The sequence below is a fragment of the Manacus vitellinus genome, unplaced genomic scaffold (genome assembly GCF_001715985.3).
Source record: "Manacus vitellinus isolate BGI_N305 unplaced genomic scaffold, ASM171598v3 scaffold_27_pilon, whole genome shotgun sequence".
Lineage (NCBI taxonomy): Eukaryota > Metazoa > Chordata > Aves > Passeriformes > Pipridae > Manacus > Manacus vitellinus.
Genome location: NW_021940039.1, coordinates 7,790,628 through 7,807,962, shown reverse-complemented (window position 1 = coordinate 7,807,962; position 17,335 = coordinate 7,790,628). Strand labels below are relative to the sequence as shown.

General features: G+C 49.9%; 1 protein-coding gene across 1 annotated transcript in view; it reads right to left on the bottom strand.

The window, feature by feature from the left end:
* Nucleotides 1–16,656, bottom strand: part of ASTN2 (astrotactin 2) — a 272,653-nt gene extending 255,997 nt beyond the window's left edge. Inside the window, exon 1 of the mRNA XM_018074363.3 lies at nt 16,471–16,656. Coding sequence (XP_017929852.1) covers nt 16,471–16,656 — 186 coding nt within the window. The remainder of the gene's footprint in view (nt 1–16,470) is intronic.
* Between the last annotated feature and the right edge of the window lie 679 nt (nt 16,657–17,335).

Here is a 17,335-nt window from a genome sequence, read left to right as displayed (position 1 = left end):
AGGACCTCAGGAGCCCAGATAGGGCCAGAGTCACTACATGCAAGAAAACAATTGAGTAAACAAAGCCCAGGGCTCTGCCACATCTCTTGAATCCCCATTTCAAGCAGCAGCACACTCTTCCCTCCACTCTACCAATGCCTGCTCCTGTAGAATCATTAAGGTTGTAAAAGACCTCCAAGATCAGTGAGTCCAACCATTAACACAGCCCTGCCAGGCCCGTTGCTAAACCACATCCCTAAACATCACAGCTACAGGGGTTTTGAACATTTCCAAGGACAGTGATTCCACTGCTTCTCTGGGCAGCCTGTTCCAATGCTTGACCACAGCATTCCCCCACAGTCCCTCTCTCTGACTCATTCCAGGGCACAGTGAGGACCTGACTCCAGCCACCAGCACAGTGGGACATGCCAAAGCAGCAGTGCTGGTCCCCTCCTGCCCCACAGGGATGCTCAGCCTTCCAGAGAAGAGGCAGAGCTGCCCACAGAGGCAGCTCAGGCAGCAGAGGCTGCAGACTGTCACAAGCCCTAAAGCTGCTCCTGCCCATCACCAGGTGCAAAACACATTTATCGTTTCAACATTCCCAGCGACAGCTCAGGGCTCCCTTTCCAAAGGACACTCGAGATAAGAATCTATGTGATGGCCAAGCAATTGCAGCAGGCAATTCAATGTGATAGCCCCAGACAACAGAAGGCAGGAAAAGTCTGTCCCAAGAGCACCAGGTGAGTAAAGTTACACACTCAGTGACCGTGTCCCAGCCTGGCTCATAAACACTCACCATGGAACAAGGCCAGTCTGCAAAGAGGGGGTTTAATACCCACTTTGGGTATTTAAAGTGTGGGTACAGCCCCAAAGAGGAGGGTTGGGGGTCAGCAGCAGGCAAGGCTGTGCCAGGGAGATTTGCCACAGAGCTCTAAGCCACAGCATCTTGTGTCCACCATGGATGGGTCTTGCCAGATTTAGCAGAAGATAATTTCCCACAGCTCCTCATTTCCACCCTTGTTTTCCTCCTCCTCCTGCATTTCAGTGATGCTCTTTAACAGTGCAACTCTGCCACGCTATCTCCTGCCACAGCTGCTGTCCTACACAGCAGCTCCCAAAGCACTTCCAAAGCTCACACCTTCCTGCTCACCCAGGCACAGCTGGGGGGGTCACAGCACTGCATGGCTGTAGTCACGCTGTGTTCAGTTCCCAGCTTCTGCCACAGCTCTGTCTGGCCTAAAAATCAATCAATCCCTACATCCCAAGGTCACTTTAGCAACTCAGGAACAGCCCTTCCCCCTGTTTCATGGGAGTGGGACGAGAATAAATGCATAAATCCAAGGATAAATGCAGTAGGGAGTGCTGGGAAGTGCAGAAGAGCAGAGTTACTGATCTAAGACCCTCACACAAGCCAGACAAGGGGGTGTGTTTTAAAAGCACAGGATGAACATGTCTTGCACAAACCAAACAGGAGCCCTAGGAAAGGAAATCCCAGAACTGAGTGTCTCAGCAATTGCCACAGCAATCCATGTCCCTGCCTCAGGCACCAAATGTCCCATCCCTGAAGGGACAAGTGGCTGGAGAGAGAGCAACAGAGGTGGCAACATGGAACACAGGCACGTCCCACTCTTCAGTGGACAGCTCAAAAAGAGAAATAAAGTGTTTAGACCCCTCCTTTTAAAAAGCCATGGTGCTGGTAGCCCTCCACCCACCCAGCCCTGGGGGGATGCCAAGCCCTGCATCCCTGCTCACTGCCAGGCACTTGCAGCAAAATCCTCAGAGCAAAAACGTTTACAGGAAAAGGGTCTCTCCATCAATCACTTCAAACCTCCTGCTTATTTTATTCAGTCCAAACATTGCAAAAGTTATCTGAAACCCTTGGCTGTCACAAAGCTGGGCTGAAGGCAGAGCACTGGTGGGGCTGCTCGTCCCCGGGTCAGCCACAGTCCAAGCCCCAATCCATGTCAGGCAGGGCAGGCTGGAACAACTGCCCACAGGCACTGGGAAGTCTTGCAGAACAGGACAGAGAAACATCCATCACTGGTGACAAAGGGTTATTGATCCTGCTTGGGGGCAGAGACATGGATTTAATGACCTCTCCAGATCGCTTCCACTCCGCACACCCTGTGGAAAAGTAATCTTCATCCTGCAAAGCCCTGGAGAAAGGCAGTGCTCCCTGGAGTATCCCAACAGATGGCAGTGCCATCGACAGAGCTGGCACCAGTGGAAGGGTTGGGGTACTGAAAAAAACAACTACCCCACTCAAAAAAAGCCCCAAAACTAACAAACAAACAAAAAATCCAAACAAACAAAACCCACCCTGCAGTCACAACACACCACACCTTGCACAACCAAACCACTTCAGCCTTAACCTGAAAAACTTGTTTAAGAAAATGACAGTGAAAAATTAGCAGGGCTGCACTCACACAGCCCGGGGCGTGCAGGTGAACCTTCCATCCACACCCTGCCCTCGACCACCTCCCAGCCCCAGGGAGAGAGGGCAGCATTCCAGGAGGGTCAGTGCAATCAAAGACTGAGGAGTGCAAGGATAGCCAGGGTCACTGGCTCATCCACTTCATGTTCCAGTTTTCAATATTTGCACTGTCAGGATGTTTTCCAGCACAGATAATCATTTAAACCTGTAACTTCCCAGAAAAAAAACCCGCACAATTAGCAATTTCCCCACTAATTAGGAAAGGAAGAAAGAAGTCCAAGGCAGAATTTGTCTGCATAAAACAGAAAAGAGTAATGAACTAGCTACATATGAATGTAGTTAAATTGAAAATTAAAGCTGTGGTTCTTATTTCTGTACATGACACCCTTGAGATCCCAGCTCAGTAAAAAAATAAATATACACATACCTATATGGAGTCGATATTTCATAGATATCCACGCACACACACGTTCATAAAACATCATGAAGTGGTTTTGGTCATATGTCAGCTGCTGATGGGTCTCAGTGGGACACACAGACCCACAATGCCAGGGGCTGATGGGACCCCACGAGCTGAGATGCTGAACAGGGAGCAGGCACGTGGGAGCTCACGTCAGCTGTGCTATGGAGAAGGTCAGGGAAGCATATGGTGTGTGCACGGGGTGCTGGAAGGGGATAACTTCGCCCTCCTCAGCAGGTTTTAGGGCTGGTGCATTGTGAGCCAGGTCTCCAGATGCCCTTGCCTGAGGGGACAAGAGGAACAAGGGTGTTTTTCTCTGCTGCCAGGCAAGACGTGAGCTTGCACGCACCCTCTGATGTGATACAGCTACAAAGATATGGGCGGCCAAGCACTCAGGGCTTGTCTCAGCCCTCAGAGCCCTTCTCCAGGGCAGCCACACTGCTGTCACCCCTCTCAGGCTCAGGTCTTTTATCTGGCAAGAGACCTACTGAGACACACATGCAGTGACTGGGGAAACAAGCCACCTTTCAAATTGAGTTCACCCCCCAGAGAAAGTCGAGCTGATCTGAAAATCATGAGGGGTTTCACACACAGCCCTCCAGCTTCTCCCATATACTCCCTCCTCCTCACACTGCACCCTTCTCCTGCAGTCAACCCTGTTTCTCTCTTACATTTAAACAAAGCCTGAAATACCCTCCTAAAGTGAGCTCTTTTATTTCCACCTCATCATGTGCAGAAACCCCCCTGTACCTCCACCTCTTCCTTTTCTGCTCCTCATCCCTCCCCACGTGGAACGACCTTGCCAAGTGCTCTGGGAAGAGGCTGAAGGACACAAGAACAACTCCTGAAGAACAGCTTAGTACCAGTTACTGCATCAGCTGCTCTCCTGACCAACATTCCAGTGCTGCTGCCTGTCATCTAAAGGACGTGGGAAGCCACAAACAAGACAAGGAAGACAGGAGGAAAATTATCTGCTCGTCCCTAGCTATTCAGCCCTGTGAATCAGCAGAGCTTGGGAACAGCCACATCTCTGGCCCTGCACAGTCACCTCACAAAAAGGGGAGCAGAGGGTGAGCAAAATCACTCCAATAACACACAGGGGCTCTCCCTGCTCTGGAGGGAACTGGCTTTTTGAAGACATATGGCTCCTCTCCGTACTTTGAGCAGTGACACCACCACACTTCCAAATTTCAGCTGCCTAAGCTGTTTCTGCAGATATTTCCTCTTTCTATGCAATCATTTGGCTAATAAGATGAGCAGGTTGGGCTCATTTATTTTGGACACTGTTCGTGGGTCATTAGCAGAAAGGCTAATCATTGCATTGGCAGAAAATATCACTTCTGCTTCAGAGCCGGCTGCGTAGCACAGGGAGGGGGAGAGAGCAGGAGCCTGACAGAGCCTTCAAAAAAAAATAATATGAGACCCAAGTTACATTGCTGTGGAAGTGGAATTTTCCTCTTCTATTTCCCAGGGTAGCTGCTGTTAGGATGAAGGGGACAGACTTCAATGCCCGAGGCTGCTCTGCAGAGCTCCTGTTTTCTGACGCACGTGCCACCTCTGAGGGCCCGGAGAAGGAGCGACACTGGTGGCAACAGCCCGTCCTTGCTGAGCCTCAGCAACATGCCCTGGTGATGCTCAGCCCTCCAGGGAAGGATAGTCATCCTCACCCACAGGCAAAGCCAGATAGGATGCCAAGAGCTCCACAGCACAAGGCGCAGGAGCCCTTCCTGGGATTGTTTGGGGTTAGCAGAGCAGATCAGCTGTGATGCCTGTGCTCTGCCTGCAGCACCTGAGCGCTAAAATCCACCTACAGAGAGTTGTTGGAGACATTTAAAGAGCAATTTGTATTCGGTGTGAAGGCTGGAGTGCCAGGGGGGATGCAGAACCGCAGGGCATTTGCAGAGCTGAAGCCTGAATTTCCAGGAGACACAGCAAAGCTGAGCCCTTCTTGTTTCTCTCTCTCGAGGTGACAGCAGAAGCAAAGACGAAGGTCTGTGACACAGCCACACCAAAAGGGCAGCACTGGGAACAGAGCTGTTTCCTAAGCTTGCCTGCTCCAAAACCATCTCTCAATGGCCCTGGGAAGAGCTGCCCTGTGGATATTGTGCTCGGGCAGAGAGCAGGGACAGAGAGCTGCTCCCACTCCCCTCGCACCACGCAGCAGCAGCTGCTGCTGCCTTCACTGACTGACCTGGCAAGGGCAGAAATGAAGTGCTTTGGGGAACAGCTGGACACGGCACAGGTTGTCCCCTTCCTCAACAGACACACAGCCAGCACGCCTCCTGCTCCCCTCCTCCAGCTTCAGCTGGCCCCAGATGTCCCGGCCATGTGTGCCGTCAGTGATGCCGTGACCTTGGCTGCTCTCAGCAGCATCCTCAGGGCAAGCGCAGGATGGGGCTCCCACCTCCCCAGGGAGGCTTCTGGCAGCCATCCTGTACCATCCTGAGCCAGCTCTGTGCCTCCCCTCCCGCTCCCCAGCAGCACAGCCGAGAGCCCCAGCACACCTGCCAATCGATTACGGCAGGAGGGAGCCGGGCAGGGGGACAGGGTGGAAAAGGTTGGGCAGAGGGACACCAAGAATCTGCCCCTCACCTCTCCCCAGGGTGCTCCAGCTTGCCTTGAGCCTTGAACCAAGGATCTTCCCGGCATCCCTGTGGCACCATCCCACTACCCCCTCCAGACAAAGCCCCCCCAGCCCTGTGGCAGAGCTGGCTGCTCCATGGGGAGCCCCGCGACAGACGGGGAGCCAGGGCTTGCTCTGCAGGGCATTCCAACCACAGAAAGGGAGGAAGAAGATTTGGGAGCTAATTTAGAGCTTGGATTTCCTAAGCCTTTTCAGACACCGAGGCTATTGGCAGGCAGCTCTGCAGCCCCTGCCAGTCTCAGTGGCTGTACAATGTCCTTCCCTTGGCAAGGGCAGCAGTGGGGAAAAAATAACACACAAAAAACAAGGGACATGTGATGGAGAGCTTGGCTGAAGGCTCCCTCCCCCCCCACTGACCTGCGTGCCAAGGAGGAAGAGCATGACCAAAAAAAAAAAAAGTTTTAAAAGGAAAGAAAAAAACAAACACCACACTACTTGCTAAGGGAAACATGTCCAAGGGGATGGAGCTGGCACAACCTGGGGCCATCACTTTGCTCAGTGGACAGGACAAAGCCATCAGGTGCCCCACATTCCACAGCCAGCCCAGGGAAAGCAGGACCCCCTCACTGCCTCCTTCATGAGCAGGAGGGAGCAGCTGCATTTTGCACAGCCCTGCTGCACCCCACACTGCTGTATGGAGCCCCCAAAGACAGGACCTTGCACACACCCCAGTAAGCCCACAGAGGTAAGTGCTGCTGGGTGCACAGCTCTGCTGACAGCCTTGAGTACATGGGGGGGAAATAGAGGGATTTTGCCTCAAAATTTCACTACTCAAAAAGGCAGGGCAGTGGGAAGCCTCCTCTCTCCTCCCTGGCACACTCAGCAGTCCCTGCAGAGGTGACCTCTCTGCTGAGGATGCTGTGCAGGAAGCAGCTCACCAGCACCCAGAGGGTACCAAGGGCAAAAAACCTGTGGCCAGAGCATCAGAGCATCTCAGGGAAGGACAGAATGAGTCTAACATTTAACTGCCTTTTTTTCAAGGGAGAAGAAAGGAAGTAAAGTGATCTGGAGAGCATGGGGACAACCCCAGCCAGCCAGCACTGGAGCAACCTGAGTGCAGCACACACATCCAAACCCCCCATCCAGGTAACAGGCAAGGCATGGCCAGGTGAAGTGTGACCCAGGGCAAAGTGTACAGGGACTGTGGTAGCCAAATCCAAAGCAGTTGGTGTCCTAAGGCAGGAGCAGCTTGGTGGGAAAAAAAAATATAATCTGTCAGTGTGTCTGACTGAGCCCTCCCTGCACAGCACAAAGAAGCTGCCAAGATGCTCACACAAACATCCCCCACCGTGGGGGGACAGGGGAAACACAAGCCATCAAACAGCCCCACTCATTCCTCCCTTCCAAGGCACACAGGGCTGAGGGGGGGAGAAGAATCAGGTCACTTCACTTCTCTGCTTTGACAAGGCTATTCCCCAATTCCCAGGACACGGCAGCAGCTACTAAAACAACACATCTGACAACTCCTCCTCCCCTTGGCCCCTAGACAGCCTGAGGATGAGCTGGGCTGTGTGGCAGAGGCAGTTCTAGCACATGGAGAGAGAGGAGAATTGCAGCATTCATCCCAGCACAAGCCAGAAGTAACCCAGGTGGATTTGGGAAAGGGTGGCTCCAGAACTGTACCAAGGATACCTTGAGACAAGGTCTGCCAGCCCAACCAGCATGACCAGTCCCAACATCCCCAGGTAACTGATCCTCAAGATGTTTGGTACAAAACAGGACCAGTGACAAGCTGGTTGTGCCAGCCCAGGCTCTGGGAGCTGCAGGCAGTGACAGTACCAGTCAAAATACAACACCAGGACTGTTCTCTGCTCCCACAGCAACTGCTGCTGCCACCACCCTGCTTTCACCCTGAGCTTGAGTTTGGTGAAATGAGAAAAACCACAGCCAGGGCAGGAAAGCCATGGCCAGGGCAGGAGGAGAGCTCAAGCTCAGCCTCCTCAGCTGTCGAGGAGTTGGTCACCAGATACATCTCTGGACAGGGAAATGGAGACACCTGACATCAATAAAGCATCAGCTTTGTTGCCATTCCCCTGCAGGGAGGTTCCTCTCATCTGAATTAAAAAAAAAAAAAAAAAAAGAGGACTCCTCTTCCTTGAGGAGCTAGAAAGAAGGCTAGAAGGGAAAACCATCAGTTTTCCTGTTGGATGAAGGGAAACGCAATGAAAAAAGTGCTGAATCTCTGAAAGACAAGTATGTCCCAGCAGAACAGAGGCCAATGTTCCCACCCACTCTCTATCAGCCCCTGCCATAAAAAATCCAGCCCCAGGAGCACCCAACCTGGGGCAAAGCCCAGCCAGTCAACCAGCTCCCTTCAAAATAGTTATTTTCCTACAGTTTTGTATAATTGGATTTTAAAAATAAGCATAATTCCAGTTTTCTCCTCTCCCTTTTCCTTTGCTGCACATCATGAGAGTTCATGACGAGGCTGCTGCTTGGAGCTGGCAGAGACCTTTTAAAAGCTGTTCCTCCTCATCCAGGGGGACTGGAGGTGGGAGGGAGGAGGTGGAGTGGGAACAGTGACAGGTAAAAATAACCACACTTGGCCTGATGTTCCTCCCAATTAAGCCAGTGGGAATTTTGCCCAACTTCCTAGAGCAGCACACACATAAAAAGTGCTCAGCTGAATTAGCAGCTTAATGATGGTCAGAGAAAAATCATGGATACATGAGCTTCTTCCCCCTGTTCCATGCTGGCAGGTGTCTGAGCATCCCTTGCCCTGGGGACAGACACTCAGAGGGTGATGGTCAGACCCACAGCAGCACATCTCCTCTGCTTTAGGCACAGTTACTCCACAAACAGCTTGGAAAGGTTTTCCCAGGAATGGTTTATCTGCTCAGACAGTTTCACATCAGCTGAAACTAAAGTGTAAGTGGTTTTGGGGAGGATATGAAAAGTGCTGAAGAGTAGAAACATTTCATTCTGACACTTCCCCGAACAAAAAGCGCTCTGCCTTTTCACAGGATAGCATTGCCTCGCGAAACCAAGTCCAATTTATTTTTAAATGGGAAAAAAAAAAGAAAGCCCAAACTGAGAGGAAATATATTTCTGGGGACAAATATGATATTGCATTTCATCCTGCCATTAACACTTACTCCCATCTTCAAGATTTGCCAATCAAATGAAAATTCAGCCTTTTGTAGTGCTGCAATGCCACATCTCTCACAACCACCTCGGAGCTGTTCTCTATGAGGTTCAGCACAGTTCACCTTCTCATGAGCCAGCGCCTGACACCGACAACACTTGAACGGATGCAAACACTTCCAGCTCGCATTCAAACACAGTAACAACTGAGGGAAGCAAGATCTGCAGATAACAGAAGGTTTGAAGGGAAAAAAAGTAAGACATTTGGCTTCTCTCGTCTGACGACCAACCCAGCTTTCAAGCCCACAGGGGATGTGAGAGCTGGGTGATGCCCTGGGTCAGAGCCCATATTGTATCAACAGAAAGCTGGAGATGCTGCTATTCCTGCTGAGAGGTAAAAAAGCATGTCAGACATCCCCCAGCACAGAGAAGCCTTGCTGGTGAGGGGACAGCACCCTACACCCTGCCAGCACCCCTCTCACTCAGCCAAGGAGCACCCCAAGCCAGGCAGTGCAAGGTCTGAATTCTGGGAAAACACTCTCCATCCTGAGTTATTACCTCGGAGAGCCAGGGGCCACCCCCACCCAGCTATCACTGGAGAAGTCAGCATCCACAGGAGTTTTCCTGGAATAACATTTCGTGACAATTTTAACACCATATGTAGTTTGGAGCCTGGCAGTATAAAGCAATTAGACCCAGGCTGGGAGCTGCAAAGCGTTTCTGTGTTTACGTCAATGTTTCAAAGGTACCAATCAAGTACTCCCAGCACTTTACACACAGGATTAGCACGGTGCTCCCACATGGAATTACTCTCTCCAGGAGCCCAGCAGCTCGATGAGAACCAACCTGGGCAGGGTGGGGATGGAAATGAGGTTTCCAGGCAGAGCCACCCCATCAACACCCAGATTTTCATCTGCCTCACCTATGCTGGGAAAAAAAGCTCTGAGAGAAGGTCAGGTAATCAGCTACACCCCACAGTGCTGGGGATGCACAACTATTTTTCCCAGGCAGATGGTGGGAAGAGGAAAAGCGAGGAGGAGGAAGGAAGGGAATAAGTTCAAGATGAGACTCCGAGATCGGCAAACTCCGATAAAAATACCCGTCTCGCTGCTGCCGGAGGGACCCGGCACGGGGGCGAAGGCAGGCACACAGCACCCTGAGCCACGAGCTCACACTGCTCCAGAGCTCCCCACCCCACTTCCCAAACCTTCCTGCTGTGTCTTTTCCTTCATCTCCTCACGACTTCAGCATCCCCCTTGCACCTCTCACACCCCCTGACTACACCGGCCACTTTTCCAACGTGAGTTTTTACTCTTTTCCCCTCTATCCTCTTTCCTCAGCACGAGGCAGGGGAATTTTCTCAGGCTGTAGATCCCTCCCACACCTTCAATGCCATCTGCAAAACCCAATCCCCTTCCCAGCGCTTCCCATGGCTGCTTTTCCCCCAGTGCCAACTTCAATTGCTCTGGGGATGACATGAAGTTAGTTCGCTGCTCAGTTCAGATGAACTAAGAGCATTTATTCAGCCTTGCTTTATCAGAGATGCAAATCAAGCACTCCAGTTACATATTTTAACACAGTGGGGGGGAAAAAAGTCTGATAGAAAGCTAAAAAGGGTCTAATGTATTCATGGGAGCTAAGGTGGAAACCAGAGATTAGAGAAAAATTATTAACAGAACAGGTGTCATTGTCACAGAAGTGACAATTTAAAGACAAATCCCCCCCAGATGAATTCCCTAAATACAAGAGCACACTGTTAACTACTTTTAGTCCCTGGTTTATATTGGCTCTGCAAAGGAGACTGGAGAAGAGGGGGAAGATGAATGGAGGAGGCTGAAGGCTTGGTCTGCCATCAGCACAGAGCCTGCAGCTCCCATCCACATCCCAGGGATTTGGGGATTTCTGGTGCCTCATCCACACCAGGATGAGCCTCTCCTTCTCCCCACAGACAACTCTCACACAGGGAAACATTGAACCCATCTCGTGGGGGTTTAGAGCTCTTCTATTTGGTTTTGTTTTTTAATAAAAAACAGCTCATTGGAGATCAATTTAGATTTTTAATACCTCTCAGATAAGAAAATCTGCTGCAGCAGCAATTCTCTCCCTATCTTAATTAATTTCTAAACACATCACAAGCTGGAAGTGCATGTTTGATGAATCTGGTTGACCTCCTGGTGCAGAAATGATGACACAGATGTTGTGCCTTCCTCACTACCTCATTACTCATTTTACACCAGGGTTTTTGTTTTTTTCTCCAATTGAGCTGGGCTGACAGGAGCTCCAACGCTGCCATCAGCAAGACACGCTGCAAGGAGCCAGAGTAAGGCTCCAGCAACATTCTACATCCACTGGAACAGCCAGTTCCACTGGAGCAGCCAGCAATCCCACAGGACACACCACCATGCAAGCCTCAAGCACAAGGCAGGGAGGGAAGTAAATCCATTGTGAGGTTTTACACCAAAGAGGAAAAAATGCTGCTGGGTAGGGAAACAAGGCACCACACAAATGATGGCCAAGCAGAGGGAATGCTGGGGCTGAAGGAGCCTGTGTGTGGATTTGTCCAAAGCCTGCAGGACCTGGAGTTATCCCTCAGAGAGCTGTTTGCTGGTGACAGTGGGAATCACACCAGCTCTGCAAAGGGTTTCAGCCTCCCCTCCCATACAAGCTGGGATAAGTCCAGTTGCACTGGTATGATGCTACATCCAGCTGTGGGAAGGAGAGCAATCACAGAATGGTTTGGGTTGAAAAGGACCTTCAAGCTCATCTCATTCCACCCCCTGCCATGGGCAGGGACACCTTCCACTAGCCCAGTCCAACCTGGCCTTGGACACTTCCAGGGATGGGGCAGCCACAGCTTCTCTGGGCAACCTGTGCCAGGGCCTCTCCATCCTCACAGTAAGGAATTTTTTCCTAATATCCCATCTAGACCTACTCTCTGTCAGTTTGAAGCCATTCCCCTTTGTCCTGTCACTCCAGGCCCTTGTAAATAGTCTCTCTCCCTCTTTCTTGTAGGCTCCCTTCAGGTACTGAAAGGCCACAAATAGGTCACCTTGAAGCCTTTTCTTATCCAGGCTGAACAATCCCAATTATCTTAGGTTTTCAAAAGGGAAGAAAAGAAAAAAAACAGGTGATGGGGTGCACATGAATGCCCTTGTCATGACCCTCGCTGGATGCTGGCAGCTTCAAAATAGTGACAGCAGCAGCTCTTAAAAACCTCCTTGCTGTTGGATATTCCTTAAGGAACTAGAGGCAACCCTGAGGAACTGTGCTCCCAAAACCCACCAGCACAGCTCATCAGGGTGCAGGACCCCTCTCCCTGGCTCCACTTCGGAGCAGGATGTGAAATCAGAGGGAAGCATTTAAGAGCAGACTTTATACCCAGCTCAGGGGCTGATGGAGCACAGCACTGATGGCTGATCATTAGGGAAACATCAGGAACAAGAAGAAAAAAGGAAACTCGTACAAATAAGTGCTAAAAAAAAAAATCCTCTGGGAGACCTAGAAACCAGCAGCTAACTTGTCTGCTTCCAGCACAGCCAGCAGAAGGTAGGCATTAAAAAGAAAAAAAATAATAATTTTAAAAGGCAGCCTGATGAGTTCTGGTCACCTTATACTCCAGACACTGAAATGGTCCCTTGCAAGGTGATGGCATGAGATGGAACAAGGTTTTTGCTTATTACTACTCACCAAGAAAGGCAGCTTATTTCTGCTGGAGCAGAGGCAGTGCAGAGAGCATTTACAACCCTCCCACCATGCAGGGGTGGTCCTGTCTCTGGTATCCCACAGCCAGGACTTTTGCTGGCATCACTCACACAGCCTTAAGGGAGGGAAACCCACCCCTCTGCCAGCAGGACAGGATGTAGCTCTGCATCCTCTTCCCAAACCTGCATCCCAGATCCCCACGGGGCTGCCAAAGCCAGTGGGTGTTATGGCCCTATTGAGGTCTGAGAGGGGGGTCAGTGCCAAGATAAAACGTGCCTGTGCCACCCAGACCAACCTCTCCACCCCCCAGAGCCTGACAGACAGCCCCCATTCAGGGCCAATGCTGCTGGACACAGCCCCTCATAAGGCTAGGGTTAAAAATGGGTAGTAGAGGTAGTCTAGTTTAGCAGGAGATAAAGCAATAATTAAACAGGGACATGAGATGGTGTGGAACAACAGGAAAAAAAAAAAAATCTCTCTTATGTTTTGTTAAATTCAGCAATTTACAAGGCTGGAATAATTAGTGGTTTAAAATGTTTTGACACAAGCAGCCCCAATAATCATGATAAATCATATCAGGCATATGCCCAGATCCTTGAAGTGACAGATGACAAACAGAGCAGTGACAAGACGCTCCATCACACGGGGAATCATTGAGTTAATGGAAGAATTATTGCTTCTGAAATCCACTCCAGTCCCATTGTGGGGAACATTCCAATTTATCAAAGCCAAATGAACATTAATTGCTGCAGCCTGCTAAGTTTTCGAGCTGCTGTGACCTTCATTGAATTTTAATCCAAAACAGATAAGATTTACTTCCACACAACAGGAAACAACACAATTAAACCCAAATGACAGCTGAGATTATGGTGAAAAAACACAACAGGCGTAATGACAAAAATATTGATTCCTTTCTAGTTGACACTGTGCTAAAAAAAAGGTAAATAAATAAAATCTTGCATTTGCATATTTGTTTGGGTTTTTTCCTCCTTTTTCTCTTCTTTTCATTTGGGAGACAAATTTCAAATACTCAAGCCAAGAGGAAAGGAGTGGCAGAGAGTAATGGAGACTGAATTCCCTTTAACTGCAGTAATTAATGTTATGTCTCATTGGGGAGAGATTAAGAAAAAACAGTTAGGAAAGGGAAAAAAAATAAAAATTAAGTATTATTTTGCTGTCAAAGGCGCCCTTGAGCTTAGGAAGGGAGGTGTGAAGAGGGTCACAGTCACTCAGTGCTTTGCAGGGGCAGATGGTGGCTGCAGGGACACAGGGCCATGGACACTGATGGCCCCTATCCCACTGCACTGGAGGCAAAGCCACCCCAAACCACAAAGCCACACAGGAAGGAGGAGTAAACCCAGGATTTACACCTCCCTGCAGCCCTCAGGCAGAGCAGGAGCTACCAGCCAAGTCATAAGCACCTACAGAAACCCAAACCAGCGTTCCCATCAGAGGGAGCTCAGCTCAGAGACATCTCACTGCCCCAGAAAGCTCTGCCCAGTGCTCCCTAAGTGAGGGATTAGCCAGATCCCCCAGGCAAACCTTCCCCAGCTCCTGTAACTCAGATGGAGAAGGAAAAGACAGGAAAAAGCAAGTGTTACAACCACTTAAAGGAGATGGAAGGAAGCCCTTTCCCGTGCCTCCTGTCCTGCCCAGCGGGATGCTGGGCTGATGATGAACAGGCACACAGAGCCTGAAACCCCAAGGCAGTGCTAGGGTGGGCTGGAATTCCTCATCTGCAGCAGGAATGGTGCTTTAGTCTATAGAGAACACTCGGGAGACTTTGGGCTTCGTGGTGGGAAGGGGAAGGAAAAGTATTTGAGATGCATCCCAGGGATGTCCAGTTGCATCTCGAGGCAAAAAGGATGAAGACACAGTAGGAATGAGAACAGGAGGGGGTGCCCACAGCACCCCATGCCAAGCACAGCATGGCCAGGGAACTCAAGTGATGAGGGCTTTCTGAATTAGCTGGGGTCAAGGAACAAAGTAAAGGAGTGGGAAAGCAACCTGAACTGAGCCCGAGGAGCTGGTGAAATATTCCAGCCAACATACAAATAATTGTGCCCATTTTATTTCAGCTACAGAACTCCATGTGGTCTTAAGGAGGAAAAAATGAAAAATAACAAAACACACAATTATCTTTGCTGGTAACTCAAAACTTGGCTCAGGTTCACTCAAAAAGTTAATGAACCTTCTGAAAAATCTGGGCAAAGTTTCAAGCCTGTGCTGCAATCCTGATTCAGGGAAGCAATCTGCAGGGCTCTTGACTCCCCAGGGACAAGTGTGCAGTCCAGATCCCATCCCAGACCCCCATCCCTGCCTGGAACCTTGGCTCCTGCTGCAAGGAATACCAGGATTGACAAAGAAAGCATAATTACAGCTCATTCTGTGTGGAAGGAACGCTTCCTTCTCTTCTGTCTTCCCGTTGGTTTTCCAGAAGGGAGGAGAGGCTCAGGGCAGGAATTAACTCTCACAACAAAGCCATGGCTGCTCCCATGAAAATGCTTCCCATGGCATTGCACATCTCCACGGGCTAACCTGGGATCAGGGGGCAAAAACACTTCTGCTGTGATATGCAGAGCAATGCCATCAACTCCACCCTGCTGGCACCGCTGCTGCTGCTCTGAGGTGCAGCAAAGGAAGGCTCTGGGCAGCAGCTTCTCCCAGGAACTTTCTCTCTAAGCATCAACCCACTACAATCCTCCTGTTGTACTGCAGAAAGAGTAGCTTTAGCAAGTGCTGTGGATCAGGACTGAGTCTCTCCCCACTAAAGAAAACCTGCATTTTGAGCAAGAATCACCAGTCCCCAGAGACAGTGTCTCCCTCCAGACACAGGCTGTGTCTCTGTAGCTCAGGTTTGCCACAACAGCCAAACAGTCCCACACTCAAACCAGGATCGAGCTTTTCACACCCACACATGTATTCCCGTTGTCTTCCTTCCTTGCTCTGTCTCTCCCTTATATATTCAGGCTCACTTTCCAAGTATACAAGTTTAACCCTTCCCCCACGTGGTAATGCTCCATCCCACTGACATCTTTAGCAGGACATAAAACCATTCCCCATCCAACCCAATAAGCTGCAGTCCACAATTCCTTTTCCTTCTGCCATCCTACATCTTATCTTGCCCAACAGCCTTAATGCCAAGCCTCTCTCCATGCTCACACACAGTGCCCAGTCTAAAGCCCCACTGACAAATGCTTGGACACTCAAAAAACCCAGATTTAAGTTGTAAAAGCCAAATATCCACTTGTAAAATGAAAAAAAATGTACAGATTTTGTGCACTGTCTCTGTTCCTCCTTCCAAAACAAAGGCCAGAAGCTGTGGAGATGATGCACAGGTTTCAAGAGATGAACAGTTTCACCTTTTGCAGGGTGGTTCTGATAGGATCCCCAGTGCCATAAGAGGCTTTCTTTGGGTAAATAGATGACATGCACATACACTGGACATACAAACCTAACTTCTTTTTTTCTTTTATTCACAGTTTATCTGATGGGACTTAAGGGACAATACCCTGAGTCTCATTTCATGGATGGAGCTCTAAAACAGAACACTGATGGATCAGATCCAAATATGCTGGCAACCACCTCATACAGTACCAAAACAAGCACTTCAAAAGGCAATAGAGCACATCCACAACCTGTTAATAAAATGTCACAAACAGCTGAGATGGAGATATTGAAAACACCTGGACCCTCTTTTTACTTTTAGTTCAGACTTGTCCTTTGCAAGAGATGCTGCAGCCTCTATTCACTGAACAGGTAAAATTCAGTTTCAGAAAGAAATGACCAAGCCAAAAATCTTGCTTTTGAACAGATCAAAATGCAAGACCAAGGAGAAATACTCCACTGACACCTCACCACTTTACAGCAGAGACAAAGAGGAACCACAAGGATCCTTGTCACCCTCCCAGCAGCTTTTTCCCCCACTCTCTGTTGCTTGATTTTGTTTCATTTTCTCAGAAGACCAGACACTCTTTTTTTTTTCCTGGCCCATTCAAACACATCTCTCCCTTTCTGGAGACCCAGCCAAGAAGTGACACAGACATTTGCCAACCAAACTTGCCACCCTGCTCCTTGTCACCCGCCTCTTACCACGACCTGGCCGCCAGCCCCCTCCTCCGAGGGGGTTCTCTGTCCCCTCCCATGCCATTGGCAGCTTTGACTCACCATGACTGAGATATGAAGAATGTGCATCTGCTCCTCCACTATCTCCGAGGGCTCCTGGAGGCTGGGGGGGGTGGCCCGGGAGAGCTGCTCGGCGCTGCTCATGGAGACGTGGAAGTACAGGGTGCCGTTCTCCAGCCACTGCTGCTTCCAGTGCACCAGAGAGATGTCAGCCACGGTCCCAGACATCTCTGCAGGGGCAAAACACACAAGGAGGACGTGAGGATCAGTTGTTTTTTTCCCACAACGCTCAAAGGTATTACTCTAAACGATCCAGGAAATTCAGATTGAGTTTTACCCCAGTACTGGTTCTATATCATCATCTACAGGATGAGCTTGAGCGTTATTTTTTTATCCTCTGCCTGCTATTTCCCCCAAATGTGAACAGTAAAGTTTGTCTTCCTTAATAAAAAGCAAGGGGCTACAGAGTGCTTTGGGATTTCTAGACTAGGAAGGCAGCAACAGTAAAGAACACATTACACAGGTTGCCTTTAACCTCCTATAGCTCTCCAAGGAAACAGGCTGGAAGGAGCTCCCAAGGACCTGCAACCAAGCCCAGGGGAGCTTTGTGAGTCAGCACAGGGAGGACACTCAGTGCAGGATGCAGACACCAGTTCACACTTTGCTGGCATTACAATGGAAACCTTCCTCCAGGTGCAAGGCAGCACCTCAGTTGTACTGAACAGGGATGTTCCCAGAACAGATCATGAGCACTAGCAAGAAGAGATGACCACCAGGCTTGACAAATATCTATTAACCTTGGAGTTGCATCTCTTGGTCACCTTCTGCAGCTTCTGTTGTTTCACATCCCACCTAATCCTGACTTACGCCACAAGCACCCTGGGAGCTGGGATTACAGCACCCCAGC